This window comes from Sprattus sprattus (assembly GCF_963457725.1).
Source record: "Sprattus sprattus genome assembly, chromosome: 3".
Classification (NCBI taxonomy): Eukaryota; Metazoa; Chordata; class Actinopteri; order Clupeiformes; family Clupeidae; genus Sprattus; species Sprattus sprattus.
This window is the reverse complement of record NC_137922.1, coordinates 14633023-14658960: the sequence shown is the minus strand read 5'-3', so window position 1 is coordinate 14658960 and position 25938 is coordinate 14633023. Positions and strand designations below refer to the sequence as shown.

Here is a 25938-nt window from a genome sequence, read left to right as displayed (position 1 = left end):
TTGTGTCACAGATGTGCCTACAATTTAATGAGTGCTAACCAGCTAGCTTAGGTCTTGGGTCTTCCCCCAGATTGAGCTCCGTCGCTTGACTCCTCCTACTGGTTGCTTCTGCTCCACCACGCTCTGTCACGTTTGGTCGTCCACCTCTCGGCTTCACAGCAGAGCTTCTCCCTTCCCTCGCCGGAGCTCTGAGCGTCGGAATAGACACAGAACACAGCCATGGCAGAAAACGCCGGCTTGGATAACCACCGCATTAAGAGCTTTAAAAATAAGGGGCGAGATGTTGAGGTGGGTGAAGACAATATACAGTTTGTAGCCATGTGAAACTGCTTTACTTTGGTAGATTTATGGAGATATGATTCGCTATTTTTAACAAGTGTGTATCGGATGCTATCTGGCTACGATATGAGAAACCCTGATTCCGGAACACCCTCCACCACCCGCCACCATCATGCGGAGCGGGTGCGGCCTACCTGGAGGCCTTTAATCGGAGTAAAATAGCGTTTGGATTAGTTCGCTCTCTTTTTCAAGTCGGTTTGCTATGTAACTAGCAAGCAATCGACCGTCATAACCAACACCTTGTTTTCCGAATGTGAGAACTGCGATGTGTTCAAGATAATCAGTTGCAGTGTTATAACTCAAACCGTTCAGCTTCTCGGACTGTTAGCTAGAGCAGTTAGCTATCTAGCTAGTTAACTATAGTATTTGCAAGGTCGCTTGCTTGGTTTACGATATGGTCTGGGTACCTTCAGAGTATTTAAGTCACTGGTAGTAGCCAGTTTGATGACGTTAGCCTTATGGAACCAAGTTGCTGGATGTGTAATGCACGATGGCATCTGTAATTTCTATGTTCGCATCACGTTTTTATTGATGGACAGCTAACACTAGTTAGCTAACTTGGATTATAACAGTGTAGCGTTAGCATAGATGTGGGTAGCTAAATAACCCCCTTTATCATTAACTCACGTTAACTGTCTGACAAGCCTCGATTGAAAGCAGCCTCATAAACGCAGCCGAACATTTTTTTTAAGTGTGGAATACCCTTCTGTATTGATGGCTGCACAAAGTGGTTCTGGAAACTACTGTCTGTCTTTATCCAGGTTACGATTATCTGGGTTAGTCTAGCTAGCCAACATCTAAAAATGTAATCGTAGTCTTGCTACGGAACGTTAGCTAATGCCACTTCGCAAATCACTTTGCTAGCTATCTGACACATTTAACGTAAGGACTTTGGTTACCTTTGCTAAACCTAGCTAGTTGTACATACGTAACGCTAGCCAGGTTCTTGCTCAGTTTGTAGGTCGTGAGAGGAAATGTCAGTGTGCATAGTACCCAACAAACCTTACCGTACGATTGTAACGATAGTTTAATTAAGCCATCACCGTCATCATGAGTAGCCACTTGCTTATTTTTGACAATTAGCTAACGTTAGCTTGCCTTATAAACGTAATATTAGCCTGTGAGCACTTATAAAGATTCATTCAAATAATGTAACATACGGTCACATTGCTAACTTATATTTACCATAGTTCATGGGAATACATACTGAGAATTAACACGGAGTTGGCGTTAGCAAACAAACTGTTATTCTTGACATACTTATAGTCATGTAACGTTAGCTAGCACAATCCATCTTTAGCATTAGCCCTTATACCAAGAGCTAACGTCATAGCAGCTTGTTAAATAAGCTCCAACCGACCAATCTTTTGCCAAATTGATCAGGTTCTGGCCAGACTTCTAATATTTGGCAGGTTTACTTCATTAATGTATCTTTTCCTTTAACTACGTCCCACGAAATATGAGCGCGTTGCTAGAGCAATTTAGGAGGTGTTTTTCTTTTTTTTTGATTGATGCGTGATTAAAGCAGTCGGTATGTCTTCAGTGTAGAAACTCAACTCGAATTTTACCATTTCAACGTCATTTGGACACGCATGTGTGTTTTGATTAAGTAAAAAGTTTGTTTCGTACTCGAACATACAAGCGGTGCTTCTTTATTTTGAGGCGCTGGATATCTTAGTTTATTTATTTATTTGTTATTCCTGGTGCAGACCTGACTGATGAACCCTCTGAGTATCAATTGAAAATCCAAAAGCCATTCAGCAGCTAAGAGCCTTTTGTGGGTGTCCTTTGATTGCTGTTCATTCAGATAACAGATAACATGTTAGCCAGCTTGAGTCATAGAAAGTAAACAAAGCCTAAATGTTAAGGAATGTCATTACACTCCATCCTACAATATATGTAATGCTACTGTATTTGGATGCATAGGGTATTATGTGTTTTGAGGTGTTACTAGCCATGCAGGTAGATTTCTAAAAGCATTGTGGCTGTAGTCTTAAATTACTGTGGTGCTTTGTCAAACTCTGCACCCAAGTTCCATGTCCTGTAGTCTGTCCCATTTCCTGGGTGGATCGGGGGTGGGAAAAATGGATGAAGTTTGTTTGGTGTGTGCTATCTTGGGCAATGTTGATGGGGTGGGGTCTAGATTTTCATGTTGGTTGTTTTGGAGCAGAGAGGCAGTGTGACTTGCACATCGCCTTGGACACACATGGCATCAGGCAGAGCCAGCAGTGCTGCAGCAAGTTATTCCAGGAATCTTAAGGGGCCAGACTCAGGTTTCTGGCCCAGTCACAGGCCTCCAGGTTGGGGTAGCGCTCCCGGCAGCTCATCCGGCTTACGGAGCTCTGCCTCGCGGGTGTCTGGCCCTCTGGATGGACTTTAGTCGGTCAGGACTGAGTTTAACACAGTTGGCGAGAGGGCTAGCTGCCGCCCTAAAGTGGGATTGCAGCGCTATTTGGGATTACCAAAATCTCACTTGTAGTCAGATAGTAGAATCACGCAATATCTACTTAATCTAGACTAAACTAGCGCCATAACAATACAATTGTCTCACATCAGTGGTGCTGTGAGGAGTTCAGTCTCTTCATGTTGTGATTACTGAGGTGTTGAATCATTGGATATCAGAGCCTTGCTGTGGAGGAAATGTATCTGATACCGGTTTGACAACCTGATGGTTGAACTCATCCTATGTGCAAATACAGACACCATTATTGCACATGATTAGCACTCATTCTCACACACACACACACACACACACACACACACACACACACACACACACACACACACAGTTGTCTTCTCAGCAGTGCCAAGCTGTTGTCCCCATGTGCTTGCTGTGATGTGGTCTCCCTCCTTAAGGCGCCGTTATGCTTGACTCATTGGTTGCCTGAACTTTGACGTCAACACAAGACCTTGTACTTGTACAAAAAAGAAGAGAGCATCGTGAAATATAAGACATAACTGAAATTGCATCACCAAAATGTATTTGTGAATAAGCTGGCTGGGTCTAAAGTTTCTGGTTATTAGGGATGCACGATATTATCGGCAAGACATCGGTATCGGCAGTTATCGGCTTAAAAACTTAATTATCGGTATCTGCAGATATTACAAATTTCTGCCGATGTACCTGGCCGATAAGGTGACGTGTAAATTATGCGCACGCAAAGCAAATGTTTATGAGCGTCGGCTGTGTGGCAGTATCCTACTTCACAGTATCAGAGGATGATGACAAAATGCCTATTTGTCAGAAAACTTTTCAGGAGAAGGAGGAGGAGATGCAGCTTGGCCATAATGTAGGTTGCATGCATAGATGCAGACCACCCGCGTGCCACGCTTTACAACATTACCTGTCGCGCTAATTGACGTTAATAAGTCACGCAGTTAGTTAGACAACACTAGCTTGTTAGCTTGCATGCTACGTGACACCAGAGAAGTTGATGATACCTCATTTCACGGGATGTGAAACGTTATGTCTCAAGCCCACGCTATCTGTACATGGCTCACTTTTGCATTTATGGAATTTATACAGCTAACTTGGCAATAACGTTACATAGCTTAGTCTAGAAATCCTAGAAGGGACGTAACTAAACTGTAAATCAGTTAACCAAGGTTAGCTTGCAAAGTTAGCCAAGCATGCTACGTGACACCAGAGAAGTTGATGATACCTCATTTCACAGGATGTGAAACGTTATGTCACAAGCCAACGCTATCTGTACATGGCTCACTTTTGCATTTATGGAATTTATACAGCTAACTTGGCAATAACATTACATAGATTAGTCTAGAAATCCTAGAATGGACATTGTTAAACTGTAAGTCAGTCAACCAAGGTTAGCTTGTAAAGTTAGCCAAGCATGCTACGTGACACCAGAGAAGTTATTGATGCCTCATTTGACCCGATGTGAAACGTTATGTCACGAGCCCACGCGATCTACATGGCTTACTTTTCCATATGTGGAATTTAAACAGCTAACTTGGCAATAACGTTACATAGATTAGTCTAGAAATCCTAGAAGGGACGTTATTAAACTGTAAGTCAGTTAACCAACGTTAGCTTGCCAAGTAAGCCAAGCTGCATTTCCAGAGTGTAGTTGTTCAAGTTCAAGGAGGTACTGTTCAAGTATGAAAATTGTAACGTGAAAATATAAATAAATCTGCCATATTTGAAACCATTTCAGTTTCATGAGTGAATGTCTATTTCTAAATTGATACACATCAAGTCTGTAATGTCCTGTATTTACAGCAATACCCTAGCATAATAACAGATTAATTCTAGTACAGGAGAGACTTTTCAATAATTAAAAAGCTGAGGTGTATATATCGGTATCGGCAATCGGCCAAAATGAGCTTGTAAATATCGGCATATCGGCTAAAATTCAATATCGTGCATCCCTACTGGTTATTGTTTTGTGTTTTATTGCCAGTCACCAGCAAAACAAGCCTGTTGCGTAACTAACTCTATTGTAACATATGCTAACAAACATAACAACATTGTTATGGTAACAAAACTGCATTATAGTTTGCTACCAGCCAAAACGACATTAGAGCGCACCGGGCAGCAGCTGACACGCCGTCACGTTTGTTAATGATCGCGTGCACAGAAATAAAAATGTTTGCGCGAACACTCACATTTGCACACAAGATTAGGAAGATGCAACCCCTCAGATTAAACTGTTTATAAACACCATGGAATGCTAACACTGCACATTCTTACAGGGGGTTTCTCCATTCACTGCTCTGAGCTGCATAATCTCAGTCTACACTTAAGGGATCTGCTGTGAAGCAAATGCCTTAGTCATTAGCCATAACACATAAAACACACCACTGTGATCCAAGGGAACATCCTATAATTGTCATGGTGGTGCCTCCCCCCCCCCCCAATGTAAACCCAGTGGCTGCCCCTTCCCCAACCCCCCCTCCCCTAGCCTAGGCAATATTTCTCTCTAACCTCTGGTTGCGTAAAGGCTGTTTGCAGCTCCTGCTGAAATGCGAACCCAGCCGCTCCATCACAAGGTCTAATCCGATCCAGCCACTGGGCCCACCACCCCGCTACGTCCAGCTCCTGTGGAGAGCTTTGGATGCAGGGAACCTGTGTTTGTGTGTGCACAGGTTCTGATTGCCTATGTGTTGTGTAGTTTCAACGGCTGACTAAAACACATGACAGCATTTAGCCGTTACAGAGTTTTTGCCCCCCCTCCCACACACACACATACACATAGGAAGGCATGCACATTGCTTACTCTCTAGCAATGTGTGTCTTGTCACTGTTATGTAACTTCTCATCCTATAAAATACACACACACTCCTCAGTAACTAGTCACTGTGCTGTGTAATCCTGTGTGGATACATGGTCACAACATGCCCTAAAGTGTGCTGCAATTGAGTGACAGCTGGCCTCTGTGGTTGCCTTAGCAACAGCCGTACGGTGTCTTTGTTTTCGGTAGTGGCCAAGCATTCCTGGTGCTGACCATTTGTTCCTGCTGGTTCTTGGTTCTTCTGTAGTCCTGGTTCCGATAGGGAGTTTGGAAGGACACCCCAGAGGGGTTTTGACTAGTTTCCCTGTGTTATGAATATGTGTGTGACTGTGTGAAAGAGTCTGTGTGTGCATCTGTGTGTGTATTTATTGTACAGGGATTTGTGGGTTAACTTCTTGTGTCTTTCTCTTCTCAGACGATGCGAAGACACCGTAATGAAGTGACAGTAGAATTGAGAAAGGTAAGTGGCCAAAGTGTGAATGCGTGTGTGTGTGTGTGTGAGAGAGAGAAAGATGCGTGTACCCAAGTGCTAAGATACCCCTGTATGTATGTATGTGTGTGTGTAATTAAATGTGAAGTGTATTGTCTGCCAGCCTGTCTCTCTCTCTGTTCACTTCACCCTACAACACTCCAATTCTGTTAAAAGACTAATATACAAACTGCACTTTTTTGCGATTCTAGTAGCAATTTGCAGTTTGATGCCCAAGTTTAGATATTCTGTGAGAAACCAGCCAGATGCTTCATGAGCTCCCTCAGCTCATTTTTTTCCCTGTTGAACCTTTGTGTTGAGTCTTTTATCTTCACACAGTGCGTATACTTCCAGAGAAGGCAATAAAACAGCACAAGTATTATAGAGTACATTGTGATGAGTAGCTCCTCTCAGAATGTCTTATGGTGACGTTTGAATGCTTTGAGGGGCACACTGTGGACTCTTGCCACATTCCATTTAATTCGGAAGTCAAAGCTGGGAATGACGTCACACCCAAGTTGACCGTGTTCCAGTACAACAAGTCAGAGAACCTAACCATTGTTGGCAATACCAGTTGATGATGCCACATAGAAACATGTCCACAAATAGAAGTTTGACAAAGTTCAAAAGTTCAAAGTTCAAAGTACTTTATTTGTCATTGTCACAAAACAACGAGACAGCAGAGGCAGCAACAGACAGCTAAAAACTTAAGTTGCTGTGGACTTTAACTGCCACAGCTAAATAATATTAAATTAGAGAGTACTTTGTACAACTTACTTAATAACACAAATAAGAGAGAAGTGCTAATAAACTGTTTATTACTACAGCTTTTGTTGATGCACAGAGCTCATGTGTGTAGTGTGGTTGGTGAGGGTCATCCGACTGTACGAATCGGAAACTCAAACTTTCCAGTTTTAATGGAACGCACCATCTGTCACCCTCCCCTCTCCCTTTAGTGTCACCCCTATCACACCTTCCCGTCTCAGTTTCAGGCCATCAGTGCCTGACCAGATAAGTCGTCCTCCTGCTTTTTATGTGATGGGCAGGGACACAGGTTCCAATTTAGAGTACCTCCTTTGTCCAGGAGTGGAGCCACTGGTTTCTCTGTGTAGCCACGTTCTCCGAGACAGCAGTACCCTGTTCTCTGTCTGGTAGTGTTAGTGTTGACGTGAACTGATGTTGCGCCACTCCCTGAACACAATAGTAACATGTTTACAGTTGCTTCACCACATTCTCTGTGTCTGTCTGGTCTCAACCTGTGGATGTTATGCCATGGTGGTGTTGAGCTTGCCCTCTAAGATGGGAAGCAGATTAGGTGTTCGAGCAATTTGGTGATTTGTGTGTGCAAGTAAAGATGTGTAAATCAGTGGCTGCTAGTGGGAGAGAGAGATAGGCATCTTGTTGTACAGTTGCTTGGCTCTCTGATGGTATCAGGGCTACGGCGTGTGGGCGGCTTGGTGTGCGGGCGTGGGAGGGAAGAGCAGGATTCTGGGACTGTGGAGGACCAAGCAGGGGCAAAAGCTTTTTAATCTTGCCCTTGCTATATGCTTACTGCACCGCAGGAAGCCGCGGCACAAGAGCAGTTAGCGTAACATGGCGCTTACATCAAATGCCAGCGGCGGGAATTATAGCAGATGGGAAAAGCAGAAGCGTGCTGTGAACAAACACACACACACACACACACACACACACACACGGGCCTCTAAGCATCTTGAGTCGCTTTCTCTCAAATGGTCACTGTTGCCATGTCAGTTCCTCTTTTGCATGCAAGTCATTTCCACTGGCGTCTGAACTGACCCCAGCACAGTGTTTGTTACTGGTATCCATCCTCTTTCCTCTCTTTTACACCCCTCCTATCCGTGTCATCCACTCACCCTTGACCCCTTGGCCACATTTAGAAACACCGGACACTAAATGTCACCTTTGCACTTTGTGCCCTCCCCCAGCTTCCATTGCAGACGGCTATAGGCATGTGTAGGCATAGTACCTGTCAGAACATGACATTTGACAAGTGACTGAGATGTTATCTATTCTACATTTCTGCTGAGGTCAAAGCCATGATCTGGTCTATGTTCAGTTAAGTGTGAATGTAGAGTGTGATTATTTGACCATTATCATCTTGATATGGTAACTAAGCTGCAAGCTCCCTCACGCCAGCAAGTAGACCGTCTGGATGTGCTTTGCCGTGCTGTTCTGCAAGTCTTTCAACTTGTTTTGAAAATGAGTGCGTCTCTATTGCTAATCTGCCACTGTGGTCAGTATCACCCAGGGTATACTCATCCACCAAACCCAGCTCATCATGCCCACATCAGGTGGTCATAATAGAAAGCTCAGTTCATGCTGGTACAGTCACAAACCACATCACACTGGCACAACTCAATGGCAACACCAGGAAAAGCTGACAGTGCCCAAAATCTCATCTCAGAAATGCATGAACTCAACCATAAATTGCCTTGTCTTCGCCTAGCTTTCAGACTAGCTTAGCCAGCTAGTTCAGACTAGCGGCGCTTCACTGAATCCCCTGCTCTGTGTGGCGCCTCAGCTGCTGGCCTTGCGTGATCTTTTCTGTCCTTAAAGGTGAAGGAGAAGGTGAAAGTTTTGACGGGCCTCAGTCAGGTTGAAGCCCAGCTCTCGCTGTCATACTGGTGGGTCCCCAGCCCTGAGTTCTGTAGCCTGGTGTGAGACGTGAGGCAGTTTCTCCTACTGAATGGGCCCTGTAGTGACACAGTTCAGTGAGGCTGTGATGGGATTGCAGAGTGTGTTGGCTCCGTAAACAATGCAACACACACACACGTATACCCTCGCTCTTGTGGTGGGGCTGGTTCTGACGCACACAGCCAGAGTGTTTTACTGCAGGGGGGAGTTCGGCCAGTGCCGGCTGTATTTGGGTCACCCCCTCTGCCCCCCTAGCCCCCTCCAGTAGGGCTCTGGCTGCACCCCAGCAGAGAGGTAGCCGAAGGGTTTCCTCCCTCTCTCCCTCCCCCGGGCCGAGCACTGGCTCACAGCCAAGCAGGTCACCTCCTCCGCAAGGCAACACAGGCCGCCACCAGGGGCTGCACCCATCGCCCAGGTACGCCTCTGCCACACCACTCCGCCTGTCACTCACAGCCCCTCAACCATTCAGGAGCCTTGAGCTGGTCAGGTGGTCAGTCACACTCTGGCATGTTGAGCGATAAAGGAACTTTGGCTCTGGTCCAAATTAGGCATTGCTCTAGTTTGGCTTGTGTGGTTCAGTAGGGGCCTGCATTGGAGGGAACTTGTGCTAGAGATACAGTGATACAGGGATCTTAGTTAGTGACGCAGCAGTGCTGGCCTTATTTGGCTCTCAGACACATGCTGGCTTAGATGAGCAGAGAGGTTGGGATGGGGGCTGGGGGGGAGAGGGGGGAAAAATAGACAGACAGAACAGCACATTCTTGCCTGCGTACATTCCTCTCGAGTCAGTCGTCCCGCATTCATTTTCAGCATCTTTTTTCCCCCAACATTGTTCTCTCTGTCCTTCCAAGCTGACTCATGCTCTGTGTGTGTCTAAATCCATCCTACACACACACAGATACACACACACACACACACACACAGATACACACACACACACACACACAGATACACACACACACAGATACACACACACACAGATACACACACACACACACACACACACACAGATACACACACACAGATACACATACACACACACACACACACACACACACACACACACACACAGAGATACAGACACAGAAGACTTCTCATTTCCAGTCTTGACATTTTGCAGCATTTAGTCTGCTTTAGAGGTGGGCTTGTTTAGCCTGTCTGACATCAGTGTGACATCATTGCATTGGGTTGTTGCTGGGACCCCCTACCCCACTAACTCTGAACGAGCATCTCTGTATCCTCCCCACTTTACTGCGTGTCTGCTGTCGGGATGTCAGACTTAGTGTTCACCACCAAGACGAAAGCAGAAGTCCTGCTCTCTTCATCTTCTGTCCTTGAACAGTGGTAGCCTGAAGTTTCTAAGTAGGCTTATGGTGGTAGTTGTGGTGTGGTACGTGTGTGTTTTAATGTCAAGTGTGTTTTTCTCTGCAGAACAAGCGAGACGAGCACCTGCTGAAGAAGCGCAATGTTCCTCAGGAGGAAAGCCTTGAGGACTCGGATGTCGACTCGGACTTCAAAGGGGTGGGTGTACGCACAGACAGACACACACACACACACACACACTCCCTTTATATGCACAAACACACTGACACACTATCTCCCATACACACCCTGGCTGTGACATAGACAGGGATTCGGTATATGTTTGTTTTCATTTCCTGTTTTTACCCCTGTGTGCATGTGTGTAGAACGTGATGTCTGACGACTATATGTGAGGCTGCAATATACATCTGTGATGGAAATGCTCTGTATAGTTGAAACTTACCTCTTCTCTTTTTGTTCCATTTCAGCAAAATGTAACACTAGACGCCATCCTACAGGTAAGCGAAGCTTTCCCACTCGTTCTCACTCCAGATCGGTCTGTGTGTTTGAGATTTTGTGGATGGATTGTTGGGCATGCCTAGTTGAGTGCAAAGGGCATTGTTTAAAGACCACTTTAGGGCAGATGGATGTGTGTGTGTGTCTGTGTGCGTGTGTTTTTTCTCCAGTTGCTTTTGCGATGTGCACTTTTTAATATTTGTTCCCCTCCCTGCTCTCTTTGGATTCTAGAATGCCACCAGTGACAATGCAGTAGTACAGCTCAGTGCCGTGCAGGCAGCCAGGTAAGAGCCTCTCCCTACCCCTAACCTGCCCAGAGCAGCACAGCCTTCACCGTAAGTGACCATTAGGGGGGCGTTTTCTGAGTAAAGATGTCTCTATGTGAATGTGCGTTTGCCATTACTGACTGACTGCAAGTGCTGTACCCATACACAGACATTATCTGCTCAAAGTTCCATCAGACTGTGTGCTTTCAACTCACTGCAACTCTTGTCTCCTACCTCTGCAGAAAATTACTCTCCAGTGATAGAAACCCACCCATCGATGACTTGATAAAATCTGGAATCCTCCCCATTCTAGTGAAATGCCTGGAAAGGGATGACAAGTAAGTGTACTGAATAGGATCAACCTGGCTTTACTGTGTGTGTGTGTGTGTGTGTGTGTGTGTGTGTGTGTGTGTGTGTGTGTGTGTGTTGTGGTTAGAGTGAATGGTGTTGGAGGGAGATTATAGGAGAATGAGAGCGAAAGAGAGAAAGGAGCAAGGGAGCCCCTTAAAGCAACACTATGCAACGATTTGCTGCTTTTTGAGGTATGTTTTTATGAGCAACTTTTTTAACCATCATCTGAAAATGAATCATTAAAATTAATTTCATGGTCATGCGAAGGGCTGATTAACATACCAATCGTTCCCACTAGCTGTCAAGGCTATGCTCTATGGAGTGTTGTCGTTCGAGTCGGAACACAGCGCGAAAAAGTAAGAAAAGCCTAAACGGCACGACATTGCCAACTGCCAAAAGTTAGCATGTCGGTTAGCATTCTCAGTGGCAACGGGGCTGCTGCTGGTGGTTTGAAAGGTGTTTGCATGGTTTCCTTAGGTCTATACCAAAACTCCATGATGCTCTTCAAGTGGCAGCTCATCCTTCTGCAGGGCTGGTACTCTGTCCATCTTTCTCCCTACCCCTTACTCTATCTTTCATGCCCTCCCTCCCTTCCTACTCTCTCTCCCCCCCTCCCTCCCGGTGTCCTCCTCTGCATGACTGCTTCAGTGAGAGTGGTGCGGGAGCTGTGGTTCTGCCCTGCCGCTCTGCTAGCCCTGCAGCCAGTCCCTTACACTGACAGACAGTGATGGAGAGCGGGTGAAGGGTAGAGGCAAAGAGAATGAGCGAGAGAAAGGAAAAGGGCTGGTGGTAGAGAGGGAGGGAGGGAGGGAGAGAGGGGAGGGACTCCCGTGGTCGGAGCCTGGCCCAGTGACGTGAGGAGGGGGAGATTTCTGTTGACGCAGTTGCCAAAGGCCCCTGTGACTAATCCAGCAAGAGGAGGAGGAGGAGGAGGAGGCAGGACGTATCTGCAGAAATGGGGTCGAGCGCCAGGAACAGCAGACTTGAGCTGTCAGACATCGCTGAAATGCCTCATTCCTCAACAAACAAAAAAAAAAGGGGGGGGGGGAGGGGAAATGGCATCAACGTTTAACAAGCTCCTGCTTATATAAAGCGGCCTCTTGTTTATTATGAGAAGGAGCTGTTGGCCACTTAAGGAAGTTTCAGTCTGGCTCACACGAAAATCTGGATTAAAAATGTCAGCCGTTCACCGTGCCGTATGTCCATATCTGAGTCAGAAAGACAAGTGTGGAAAAGGCCAGTCCAGCACTTCAGTGTTTGTTTTGTCTGGCACTCACAGGTCCAGTCCTGGAGTCCTCAGGTCTCAGTCTACTGTACTCTACCTTTCACTGGTGTAGTTGTGAGGCATCTGCCTTGAAATGAAACTGGTCTGATTTTTAAGATAATGCTGGTCTTGGTTTACCTCACTTCGTAGCTCAAATACCACTAGTTTGTGTCAACACTTACTCGGCCTAATCAGATTATGAAGAGCGAAAGGCCCCGTTTTTGAGAATAGTTTTGAATAAACCTGTCCAGCTTTCATTAGTATAGGTCTGGCTGATGTGGTTATGGTTGGAATGGGAGGAAGTCTTGTATTAACAGAGTAATCATGATCACTAGTCACATGTTTATGAGATCGGAGCTGTAAGAGGCTGGGCTGAGGTTGGCTTAGGTGTGATGCAGACTAGTCTGTGTGTTTGTGACTTCAGTCTTACACATACACACGTCAAACACATACGTAGTGCTTGGAAGCAGAGCCAAGGCTGTCAGAGGCTTTATCACACTGCGCCCCAGTGCACCTTGGGAAGGACCCAGACATGGCAGTCAGCCAGGAGAGGATGAAGGAAGGATTTGATGGTGGTGTTACACCAATATTGATCCTGGCGGGAGACTCATTTGTGTGTGTGTGTGTGTGTGTGTGTGCATGCGTGTTTGCGGGGTGGTTGGTTATTGGTTTTTGCTCCGGTGGGAGTCTGGTATGAAACCCTCTCTGACCACCTCACCTCTCTGCAGTCCCTCATTGCAGTTTGAAGCAGCTTGGGCCCTGACCAACATTGCATCCGGCACCTCCGCACAGACCCAGGCAGTGGTCAAATCCAGTAAGTGTGTGTGTGTCTGTGTATAACTGAGAGGGATGATAGGGAAGATGTTGTGGATGTTGAGTTACTCATGGGGAGTCAATAAGAGAGAGAATGTGCCTGAACTGTACTGATAAAAGGCCATTTATACATACATTAACCACTATACTTCATTTACCTCGCTTTCTTTTTCTTCATCTTACCATCCTATCATCCTTTTGTGTGTGTGTTTGTGTGTGCACGTGCACAGATGCTGTCCCCCTGTTCCTGCGGCTGCTCCACTCCCCCCATCAGAATGTGTGTGAACAGGCTGTGTGGGCGCTCGGCAACATTATTGGTGAGTAGTGACTACAAATGAGTCATCCAGCTCCGCACCATGCAGCTGTGTGTGTGTGTGTGCGCCACTAAGAGAGATTATACAGAGCTGGCTGATTTCAAATCCTGGTTCAACAAGAACCAGCGCAGTCTAGTTTTACTCTGTATCTAGGTTCTGATGCAGATTGCTGTTTGCAATTGTCAGTTGTGATTATGCACCAACATAAAGAACATTTAGCACATTGACGTTGCTTTCATAGGCTGGGCAATGATGCACCTTCCCATAGGCACCGAAACATGCCATCAGAATTGTGTGGCTATGAGGCCACCTGTTCCAGACCTTGGGGAGAAACACAAGACTATGTGACTTTCTGTCCTCATAAGTAGTGTTTTTAGTATAGAATAAAGTAAGAGTATTTAGGCCCATCACAACTAGTTCTGACAGTTTAGTGCCATAGTTTTGCAGTGTTCATAATGTACTTTACAGGTACAGGAGTAATGACCACACACACATAGTGGGAGAAGCTGACCTCTAGTTCACCCACAGGACACTGTGGTAAAAATCCCTCTTCTGTACTGTTAATAAATAGAGGGTCTGGACTGGTTGAGCTTATCTGCCCAGGCTGGTGATGCTGTGTGAATGTCTGTGTGATTCTCTGGTTTTCTCCTGCTTTGCCTGGAGCTGATGTTGGAATAATGCTGGCTCATTGCAGTCCGTTTCTGCTTTAACCAATAAAAATCTCTTTCTTTCGTTCATCCCTACCCCCCTTCCTTCCTCAGGTGATGGACCTCAGTGTAGAGATTACGTCATCTCTTTGGGCGTGGTCAAGCCACTGCTGTCGTTCATTAATCCCTCGATTCCCATCACCTTCCTGCGGAATGTCACTTGGGTCATCGTCAACCTGTGCAGGAACAAGGACCCTCCCCCGCCCATGGAGACCGTCCAGGAGGTGTGTGTGTGTGTTTGTTTGTGAGCACATGCTTTTCTGTTTGCACATAGATGCTTACATACTTAATACAGTAATGCCAGCTCCTTGCTGACTGACTACTGTGTCAGTGGGTTTGTGCCTCCTTGTGTGTTGTGTAATTAAAGCTCTTAGTTATGGCTGTGTTCATATGAGAAATCTGCTGCAGGAGGATACTTAAGAGCTCATACTCTCACAGCTCTTGCTGATGCTGTCGACGAGGAAACACACACACACACCAGAGCCTGTGCTCAGTCTGCGTCATTTCTGTCTGCTTATGTTACTGGTCACACACACACACACACACACACACACACACACTGCCTCGGCTCGCTCTGCGGCGTTGGGAAGGCGTGCACACGCTCTCAAACCCAGAGGTCTATGCACCTGCTGGGTAATTATTAAACTCTGGCCAGCAAACAACAGTGTGGCTTATGCTGTCAGACCAATGGAATTAGTCTTGGGCTGGTTAACACTGTGAGTACACTATGTGGCCACCAAGTTGTGTGTGTGTGTGTGTGTGTGTGTGTGTATGTGTGAGTGAGAGAGGTAATGAGTCAGTCAGTGAATGTGAGTGTCAAACTGGAGAAGTATGTACATAAGGGGATGTGTGTGTGTGTGTGTGTGTGTGTGTGTGTGTGTGTGAGATAGACAGACAGGCTCCATAATTCTGCTTTGTCATACCTGCCTCCCGCCCAGCTTGTTGGCATGCTGTCCGTCAGCAGTGTTGCTTGATGGGATAGCTTCCTGAGGAGCATGCACAGTGTAATGCTGGGAATGGGGCTCAAATTGTGTCCGTTTACGAAGCAGATGGCTGTTCCCTAAATCTGAGAAAAGATTTGTGTTGGTTGGGGAGCCATTAAAACAGAAGTTATGCCCGTCTCCCTACATACGTGAATTGACCTTAATCTTATCTGTCTCTCTTTTTCTCTCTTCTGTCTCTTTCAGATCCTGCCAGCCCTTTGTGTCCTAATATACCACACGGATATAAATGCAAGTACACCTTTGACAACGCATCAGAATAATAATCTATTTGTCATTCCTGTGGTTGTGTGTGCTTAGTACAATTATCTCATTTGAGTGGTAAATTGTCAATATTTCTCTGAGTCTGCCTGCCTAACACTGTGTTTGTGTTTGTGTGTGTGTGTGTGTGTGTGTGTGTGTGTGTGTCTGTCATCATGCAGATCCTGGTGGACACAGTGTGGGCGCTCTCCTACCTGACAGACGGTGGCAATGAGCAAATTCAGATGGTCATTGACTCGGGGGTCGTGCCCTTCCTGGTCCCACTGCTCAGCCACCAGGAGGTCAAAGTTCAGGTAGGATAGTACCCAAGGCCTGTCTTGTCTTCAAGTGTTGAAGGGCATGGCCACCTCAGTTGACTCTCAGAAGAACTACAGAAAGTTTTTAAATACTACATGCCTTGAATGCCTTGATTGTGGTGTTTTGTCCGTTTTTTGTCTCATTTCTGTCTTGGCACACATCTCACCCCCATTAATTGATCCTCCTCCTTTACCCTCGTGTCATATACTGTAGACGGCGGCACTTAGGGCGGTGGGCAACATTGTCACGGGAACAGACGAGCAGACCCAGGTGGTTCTGAATTGTGACGTCCTCTCACATTTCCCCAACCTACTCACACACCCCAAAGAGAAGATCAACAAGGTGAGTGTTCAGATGAGGGCCTTTCTCACATCAACACACAATAAATAGAATCCCAGCGATGCCTTTGAAATGAGAAACCATCACCCATTCACTTTGCACGTGTTTGTGGTCTGCAGGAGGCGGTGTGGTTCCTCTCCAACATCACTGCAGGTAACCAGCAGCAAGTGCAGGCAGTGATTGACGCCGGCCTCATCCCCATGATCATTCATCAGCTGGCCAAGGTGAGGCGCTCTCGCTCCCTCTGCCCCGCCTGTCCCACACACCCCATCCTTCTGCCCCTACAGCTGCCATCACACTGGATATAAGGCCACAATACCATGCTGTGACAGCACTTTTCTGCTGTGTAATTGTCAGTGGACTGGTAGGCACTTTTGGGGTTCAGGTTTGATTTTTTTTCAGAATGCCTGATGTACTACTAGAGTACACGTCACTGATATTCAGAAGTGTTGCATTGTGTTCTAAAGGTTAAACCTATGATCCACTCGAATCAATGTGTTGCCCTAAAGTGGCTAGCATAACATTAGCAGTAACCCTCACTAACCATAGCAAACAAAAGAAATGCTTCTGCCATTGATACTCACGCTTATTGTATCTAACCCCACCCCTCATTCTCAGTTGTGCTCTCTGCCTCTGCAACCTCTTCTGTTAAGCCCTCGTGCCTGTTCCTCTCACCTCTGTACTTGTGTTTTTTCACTTGTTCTCTCTCTCTCTCTCTCTCTCTCTCTCTCTCTCTCTCTCTCTCTCTCTCTCTCTCTGCCTCCTGTGCTTCCTTCCCCATGGTTCTCTACTCACCACTCTTTTTCTCAGCATTCCTCTTGCCCACTCCTCGTGCCACCTGAGCATGCCAGTGTTTCCCCCCCCTACTTTTTCACACTTCTGCCGTGGGCCAGCCCCTCATGTCAGCTGCTCACGCTGTCGGCTGCTCACACTATCTGGTGTGATTGAGGGAGGGGTTGTGTTGTGTTGTGTTGTGTTGTGTTGTGCTGTGCTGTGTGTGTGTGTGAGTGTGTGTGAGTGAGAGAGTATTCATTTTGAGTGTGTGTGTGTGTGTGTGTGTCTGAACAGGGTGACTTTGGCACACAGAAGGAAGCGGCCTGGGCCATCAGCAACCTGACAATAAGCGGCAGGAAGGACCAGGTGCGAGACATACTTTTTCCTCACACACAATTTCGCCCCGACACTCTGTTCATTGTTGGCCATTGGCTGTGAAGGTTCCAAGATTTTCCCTTAAACGGTTTTAAACAATTTCACAAACAATTTCAACTGATTGCAGTTCTTACACTTAATATGTTTTTTTTAAAAGGCCTTTTGCTGTCAACACAATTAAGCCTGTTGGATGCTGGCAGTTATATTAAGGGCTTGTGGAACAGACTTTTTCTCTACACTGTTGCCACATTGTGGGCAATGCTGCCCAGCAATGGCAACAGTGTCCTACTACTCAAAGCGGACAGTCCTGCAACTAAGCATCAATTAACAAGCAATTGCATACATTTGCAAACCAAAATGGGCTTAAAAGGTGTGAATGTCTGTTGCAGAGACATTATTGATGCAATGCCCAACAACCTGGAAGTCTATGCTAAGACAAATCTGGACCTTTACATCGCTTGTACGTATATGTTGTTCTTTGATTAGTGGTTTGATCTGACTTGGCATTGGTGTTGTGCACTGTGTTTGGCAGGTGGAGTACCTCGTCCAGCAAAATGTGATCCCGCCCTTCTGTAACCTACTGTCAGTGAAGGACTCTCAGGTGGTGCAGGTGGTGCTGGATGGCCTCAAGAACATCCTCATTATGGCTGGAGATGAGGCCAGCACCATCGCAGAGATCATCGAGGAGTGTGGAGGTAACAGTACAGAACCACTTCCAGTCTACAGAACCTTGAATGAGCCAATTGAGGGTCAATAGAACCTCAACATAAAAGTCCAGAGGGTCACAAAGCTATAGCAGAGGAACAGAACAATGATTCTCATTTCCGCCATGGCTGAGGTTTCTGTTCTTTGTTGTTTTGACACTTAAAAAAAAAATAAGGAACAGAAGAGTAAACAAATACATAGATTGACAACATTTAAAAAAAAAAAACTAAAAACAACCATGAACATGCTGGATTGCATCGATTTCACATCGACCTGTCATTGACATTTAAATAGAGTCCATTTCACCCATTTCTCTTTACATTGTTCTGCCTGTACTCTTTTAATCTTTGTGTTAGCTGTTTCATCACGTGGTACATCTCACTCACAATTTTCAGCCATTCATCTCGAGATGGTTTATACCATCTTTTTGTAATGGCTCTGTCTGGCTTGTCAGGTTTAATATTTCTTGATTTGTCAGGCAGCTCATTTGAGTCTGGGTTGCTGAAAAAATCTTTTATTGATTTTTTTGAAAATTGATTATGTTGTTGTTCATGGCTCAGGTCTGGAGAAGATTGAAAATCTCCAGCAGCATGAAAACGAGGACATCTACAAACTGGCGTTTGAGATCATCGATCAGTACTTCTCAGGAGACGATGTGAGTAGCTCTGCCCTGGACCCTGGAAGTAGCAATGCCCTGTCCATCAGAAATACTCTGATGCTCACAATATAGAAAATGTTATAGGAAGTCTGGTATAAAAAAAATATGGCTCAATATAGGCTTGATGGGTAGAACAGGATTATTGGAAGCAGATAGATTCCCCTTCCACTGATTGGTGTTCTTGTCTCCGTCCAGATCGATGAAGACCCAAGCCTCATCCCTGAAGCTACTCAGGGTGGAACCTTCAACTTTGACCCTGCCCCTAACCTGCAGACCAAGGAGTTCAAGTTCTAGGTGAGCGAGTGTGTGTGTGGGCGTGGCCTGCTCCTCACTCCGGCCCCCGAGACATCGCTCCAACGCACCAGATCTACTGGACACACACACACACATGCAGACACACACACACACACACACACTGAAGGATCAGCCTCTCCACCAACCCTCTCTGATGCTTCTGAACGTATGAACGAATGAACGCAAAAAAAAAAAAACGGAAACCAACACAGACTGAAAATGATCACCACCCGCCTCCTCTGTCACTCTGCAGTTGCCAAAAAGTTGCTATTTTTTCTTTTTTTTTCTTCACTGTTCCCCTCTCTTTCAAATACACAGTCACTTGTTCACATAGACTGGAGAAGGTAAAAGAGTCAAACAGTATGCATGAAAGTTCTCACACACACACACACACACACACACACACACACACACACACACACACACACACACACACACACACACACACAGACAATTCTGATCAAACCAGGGATCTTGTTCTTGAAGGATGGACTCCTGTGGAATACTCACTATGAAGAAGGCAGAGATTCTCTTTCTTCTCACCAGGCAGTCACCCTCCTTGAAGTTCTTCAACCCAACCCAACCCACGAAACCTCAGCGCACAGTGTACCATGACATGACCACCTCCACCCCCCAAACCCCAAACCTCAGACATCCAGCAAAGCCATGACCGATCCGGGCCCAGACTTCCCAGAACTCCCTCGGGGCTTTACTCCCAGGCTAGGGGTGGAGGATCTGTCCACTGAAGCTCTCCACACGTCTCGTCTAGGTTTTTTTTTTTTTTTTTTTTTCTGAATCTATTGGAGTCATCATGAGAAAAATCAACAGTGGATGTTTCGTTCAAAAGGAAAATAATGAAAGAGAAAGACAAGACGGCACACTTGAACAGAGGATAATTTACTTTTGAAGCGTGGTCATCTGTTCTGATTTCAGCACACCAACATTGACACAAACAACCCGACTCGTGTGCATGCGCACGCAACAGGAAGTGAACTCTGTGAGATCAACGTCTGGTGTTAGCCCAGGGGTAGCTGCCACCCCCCCCCCCACACACACACACCCAATCCAACCCACTGCTCCGCCCCTACAACTGCTGAGTCCGCTGGAGCACCTCCCCAATCCCCCAGCCCTTTGGAGCCCCCCCACCCTTCCTGTCTGAACCTGCACTGAAACAGACCCTCAGCTGAAGACTGACCTTCCTTCTCACAGCCACATACACACCACTCAGCTGTTGTTGTTTTGTTTTTCCTTTCTGGGTTATCGGCTTTAGAGGGAACTCAACTCTCTGCTCTTCTACGTAAGGGCAAAAGAGCGAGAGAACGGCACAAACACAAGGGTTTGCTGCAGCAGTTGGATTGGTCTGAATTATTTATAATTTAGTTTTATTTTGTTTTTATTAACGATTTTCCTAATTTTTTTTGTTTTTAGTCTGGAGCGGCAACAGTGACCGCTCTCTCTCCCCTGTATCTCTATACCAATCACGGATCCTCTGCACACCCCTTCCACTTACCCCTCTAACCCCCTCTCACCCCCCTCTGTTGGCCGTGGCAAGTGGAACTCCGGTGTCACTGCGCTGTGGAGGAACCCATTCCTGACAGCAGGGTTCCACTTTTTTTGGCTTTTTTTAATTCTGACATTTTATTTGCTACAAACTTAATTGTACAAACAAACAAACAAAAACAGACAAAAAAAAACGTAAACATAACTATCCAACTTTCTGCTCATGTAAGGTCTTTTATGAAGCCGCTGCTGCATCTACTAGTCTTTTGGTTGGGACACTTGCAGGCGCTAACCTTGTATTACTGATGTCTGCAATCACCAGGAACTCTGGTGTAACATGCGTATTTGTGATGACAGAACGCCTTTCTTTGGACATGGGCTTTCTCACTGTTTGTGACTGGACATTTTCTTTGTTTTCCCTGTGCATTCACTTTGTAAAGGGATTTGGAAAAAAAAAAAAACAATCTATATATAAATATATACATATACATTTGGACTAATGTAGTAATGTTTTGGCTGTGAACTACTGAACGAGAGCTGGAGCAACAGCCAGAGCCTCTTGGAATAGCCATTTCTAATTGATGAACAAAAAACTCCTAGCAGGTGTACCTTCCTGACAAATATCTAGACACATAGAAAAGAGCCACTTTAAAGGTAAGAATTTTTCTTTTTTGTCTTGTATCAGAAACGGATACAAGCTTATGCTTGTTGCAAGATTTTACTTGCTTAAGAGGAAAAAAAAAAAAACATAAATATGAAAAAGCGACAGATAGCATTTTGGCCTCTGATTGTTTATATCTTTTTATAAATTTTAGAATCAATTTCTCTTTAAGGTGGCTCATTGTCTCTTTTCAACTCTTGTGCATATTAAAGAAAAGAATGAGTTGAAATTCATTGTGCCTTTTGTTTTTCATTTCCGAGCAAAGACCTTCCAAGATGTCTCTTTGTAAACCACTCGAGCTTAGCAGTGCTTCGAGACCCCGTAAGGGTGTGTTTGGGTGTGGCATCTCCTTGGTGATCGAGTACGGGGGGCTGCTCACAGCTACTCTTCCAGGCTTTACTATGTGCTATGGAGTTTTACTCTATTCTCATTCTATTGGCTGATTTGTATTTGACTCCTCCTTCCATTTTATCACCTTGCTCATTGCCACATTCGTACCATCACTCAGATTCTCAACCTGGAAACTGTTTCTCACATTCTCGCAAACCTTCCCTTTCCATAGCCTTCACTGCCATCTTCACCACCTTCAAGGTCTCCATAGCCATCCCTCCCACCTCCCCCCCTCAGGACGCACTCTGTATCGATGATCCTAACCAAAATAAACTTGCTGTTAGCCATCGGCTCTGGACCGTTCTCCTCTGATTGACATTTTAATATAATTATTCTTTCTCTTTCTCTCTGCCTCTCTCTTTCTTCCTGCAGTTGACCTCTGTCTGTTCCCTCAGTCTCTGATTTCTCTCGCTCTGTATTTTTCTTCCTACCTCTGGAGTTTTCTTTTCTGTCCCTCAGACCTTTTCAGAGATGTTTTGCGTTTGTCTCTTTTAGATTTTGTGGTCCGTCTTGGTCTGAACATTCTCCTTTTTTTATTATTTCCTGTGTGTGAGTGAGTGAATGGGAGTTATGTCTTGATGCGCAGAAATGCGCATTTTAATTTAAAAACATTTCTCAGTAAGACTCTAACCATAGTGTTGTTGCTTAGAGAAACCCTTCAATACTTTCAGTTGAAATGTGCCCGGCTCTACAGTGGTTAACTGAGCTAGATAAAAATGGAATGAATTCTGTCTCTAAACAAGTCAACATTAGTGCACCCTGTTACACTTCCGCAAAAGGTCTGTGGATCACTGTCGGCCCACTGTTGAGTTACAGACAATCGTTTGTTGTTTTGCCACTTGCTTGAAAAACATTTCTTAATTTATACATTATTAATTTTCACCAACTCTTAACCTTTTTAATAATGTTATCAGTGTGTAACAAACAGTGCCGCCCACAATTATTGGCACCCCTAGTGAATATAAGGAAACAGGCTATGACAAATATGTCTTTGCTGTTTATCCTCTTGGTCTTCCACTCAAAATATTCATAAAAATCTTACCTTTTCATTGAGGTAAAATAATTGAAAGAATTTTTTTTTTTTTACTTTAAATAAATATTCTCCAAAACGTGTGCCACAGTTTTTGGCACCACTTAATTGAATATTTTGTGCAGCCTCCCTTTGCCAAGATAACAGCTCTGAGTCTTCTCCTATAATGCGTGATGAGGTTGGTGAACACATTGCACGGGATCTGAGACCATTCCTACATGTAGTTTCTCTCCAGAGCCTTCAGATTCTGAGGTCAACGCTTGTAGACTCGGCTTCAGCTCATCCCACAGATTTTCTATGGGGTTTAGGTAAGAGGACTGTCATGGCAAAACCTTTATTCTGTGGTCGGTGAACCATTTTTGTGTTGATTTTGAGGTATGCTTCTGATCTTTGTCCTGCTGGAAGGTCCAACCATGGCCAATTTTAAGATTAAGGGGGCTGTTAGGTTTTCATTTAATATCTGCTTGTATTTGATGGAGTCCATGATGCCATGTATCCTAACAAGATGTCTAGGGCCTTTGGACAAACAGCCCCACAACATCAAAGATCTGCCACCATACTTTACAGTGGGTATAAGGTGCTTTTCTGTATGGCTATCTTTCTGTGTATGCCAAACCCACCTTTGTTGTTTGTTGCCAAAAAGCTTTATTTTGGTCTCATCTGACCATAAAACTCCGTCCCATTGAAAGACTGACTTACATTTGGCAAACTGTAGGCACTTTAGCTTGTTGTTAATTGGCAGCAGAGGCTTTTTTCTAGCAACCCTCCAAAACATCCTGTGGTGATGTAGGTGGCATCTGGTAGTTTTGGAGACTTTTTGACCCCAAGACTCAACTAATGTCTGCAATTCTCCAGCTGTGATCCTTGGAGATTATTTTGCCAGTCGAACCATCCTCCTTAGATTTCAACTATAGGATTTTTCTAAGGGTGCCAATAATTGTGGCACACATGTTTTGGGGAAAAATATAATTTTATGTCAACCGTTTTTTCTTTCTTTCAATAATTGTACTTCAATGAAAAGGTAAGATTTTTGTGAATATTTTGAGTGAAAGACCAAGAGGATAAACAGCAAAGACAATTTTTATTATGGCCTGTTTGCTCATATTCACTAGGGGTGCCAATAATTGTGGTCGGCACTGTATGTCTATAATTGACCAAGTCCTTTTTCACCTTGAGAGCCTACTAGTGCCACAAACAACTTCTGTTTAGCAGCTGACATTTAAAATAGACTATGCCAAGGATATGATTTAGACATAACAGGAATTGCAAACATGTTATGTTATTTTGTAATTATCCACGCCAAGTTAAACTAAAGATGAAGCTTGTCCAGGGCGGACCAGGGGTGGCACTCCACCAGTGATTTGGCAACCAAAATCCCCTGGTGGACCAATGTATGCTTGCTATCTAGGACCTACTAGCATATCCTGTGTTGGATTCTTGGATATAGATCTTCAGTTGCTGGTGTTCTACTTTAGCAACTCTGTACAAGACTTGAAGTAGGCCATAGTAGTGAGACGAAATACCATTGTGTGTCAACTTCTTGGCGCCAAATGTTGAACACTGCCCTTGGTGTTTGGATTGGAGACGTGTGCTCATGGGCGGGACCAGAAGTGGAGAGATTTTGCTGACAGCCAATCGCTGCGTGCAGGTGCCACTGGAGGAGGTAAGGCCACCATTGTAAAACATAACCGGGTAAAGTCCACGAACAATCGTTTTCCTGCAGCTTCCAACTGCAAATGCTTAGACACCACAATGAATGAACCGATACATTCAGACTCCCCTGCGCTATTTACTCAAGTCACTGTTTATTCTCTTTTGGCCTGTGCTGCGCAGTTTGCTGCAGGATACGTATTTGCACAAATATGGGGTAAAAAGTGTTCGTCCACTGACCGATGGGTCCTTGTGTGGCTCTTCTACGACGCAATTGTCCACATCACTTTGGTAAGTTCTCAGAATACACAGAAATAGTTTGTAATGTACTGTTTTTGTGGCCATTAAAGTTCAACGTTTTCCTTTCACTCAGGAGGGACCCTTTGTCTACATGTCCCTAGTCGGTACCGTTGCAACCTATGACAACATCTTCGCTGAATTGTGTGAGTAAGCCCCAACAAGTTGACAGACAGTGCGAACATATCTGGCGTTGATGCAACTGACCACAAACGGGAGTGGAGAACGTCCAATTAATCTTGGTGCTGTAAGGACATCTAGTGGACATAATTGGAATGGTCCAAAACTAACTGGATGCTGTATTTTTCAACAGGGGCAATTGCACTTTTTTTCATCTGAATAGAATAGATAATGCATGGTTGTGTGATAGAATAGGCATTTTCAATGATAACTATTTTATGTTACCCTCGTTAAAGGGAAAGAATATGGGAAGGCAGATTCGCGCTGGCTGCATTCAGACCCCACTATCGTGTCTCTGGAGCTGCTTACGGTGGTGCTGGACGGCTTTCTAGCTCTGCTGTTGATTTACGCTATAGTGAAGGATAAGCACTATCGGTAAGCAGTCCTGCCCCGGATCCATTTGGGTACACGCACACACTGCATCACTGCAGAGGTATAGTCAAGGGTCCGTATCAGCCTACTCCATATTATGATTCTCGGCAGGCAGAAGTTGATCACTGGTGTTCTGCGTCTCCTTAAAAAGACCTACTGAATGTCTGACGTTTGTCATGCCATTCTAACTGATCTCACATGTACTTGGCAGAGATGTACCACTGTCCTCAGTCAACGAAAATCTGTGATATGTCCTTACTTCTTGCATAGTTGTAGAATATGATCAAGTATTAGCTTTTACTTATGAACGTTGATGAAATATAAATTAACCTCTGAAGCCTGCATTTGTTTTATTCCTGGTAAACAGGCACTTTCTTCAGATCACCCTGTGCGTGTGTGAGCTTTATGGTGGCTGGATGACATTTTGTCCCGACTTGTTAATTGGAAGCCCCAGCTTGAACACCAGTAACTGGCTTTACCTGTGGGTGTACCTGGTGTTCTTTAATGGCGTGTGGGTAGTGGTGCCAGGACTCTTGCTCTGGCAGTCTTGGCACAGGCTCAAGAGTGCCCACCACATCCAGAGAGATGACTTCAGGAAGAACAGATGACCGCTTCAGTCAACCACATTCACTTTTGTCTCCAGACATCCAATGTGTTATGCTGTAATGCTTGTGGGATAAATGATCGTTTATAACAACCACCATTAGATGTGAGGTATTTTGAGTGTTTATAGTGAAGCCACTTTTTTTGTTTTGTTTGGATAACTACCAATCTTAAGCACATTTTAGCAGATACTGACAAGCCCTTCTTCACTTTAATACTATTCTAGTGGATATTGAAAGGGTTAAATTGTATTTTCAGCTATTCATTCTTATGGGAAATAATTACACATCCGCGTTAAAGGTG

General features: G+C 45.0%; 2 protein-coding genes across 2 annotated transcripts; both read left to right on the top strand.

The window, feature by feature from the left end:
* Nucleotides 1-144: 144 nt before the first annotated feature.
* kpna3 (karyopherin alpha 3 (importin alpha 4)) lies at nucleotides 145-20003 on the top strand. The gene is made up of 17 exons (XM_080835084.1): nucleotides 145-288; nucleotides 6007-6051; nucleotides 10147-10236; nucleotides 10506-10535; nucleotides 10765-10817; nucleotides 11042-11137; nucleotides 13143-13228; nucleotides 13458-13544; nucleotides 14303-14472; nucleotides 15436-15480; nucleotides 15672-15803; nucleotides 16021-16149; nucleotides 16266-16370; nucleotides 17215-17286; nucleotides 17828-17990; nucleotides 18561-18655; nucleotides 18854-20003. The coding sequence occupies exons 1-17, from the start codon at nucleotides 220-222 to the stop codon at nucleotides 18950-18952; spliced, it is 1566 nt and encodes a 521-aa protein (XP_080691210.1). The 5' UTR covers nucleotides 145-219; the 3' UTR covers nucleotides 18953-20003.
* Nucleotides 20004-24250: 4247 nt separating this feature from the next.
* On the top strand, nucleotides 24251-25640 carry ebpl (EBP like; the record flags this gene model as incomplete). The annotated part of the gene is made up of 4 exons (XM_080835945.1): nucleotides 24251-24474; nucleotides 24557-24626; nucleotides 24897-25035; nucleotides 25400-25640. The coding sequence occupies exons 1-4, from the start codon at nucleotides 24286-24288 to the stop codon at nucleotides 25638-25640; spliced, it is 639 nt and encodes a 212-aa protein (XP_080692071.1). The 5' UTR covers nucleotides 24251-24285.
* Between the last annotated feature and the right edge of the window lie 298 nt (nucleotides 25641-25938).

Coding starts and splice junctions, on each gene's coding strand:
- kpna3 (XM_080835084.1), top strand. CDS start 220: ATGGCAGAAAACGCCGGCTTGGATAACCACCGCATTAAGAGCTTTAAA. Junction 11,138..13,142: donor TGCCTGGAAAGGGATGACAA/GTAAGTGTACTG, acceptor ACCTCTCTGCAG/TCCCTCATTGCAGTTTGAAG. Junction 14,473..15,435: donor CCATGGAGACCGTCCAGGAG/GTGTGTGTGTGT, acceptor TGTCTCTTTCAG/ATCCTGCCAGCCCTTTGTGT.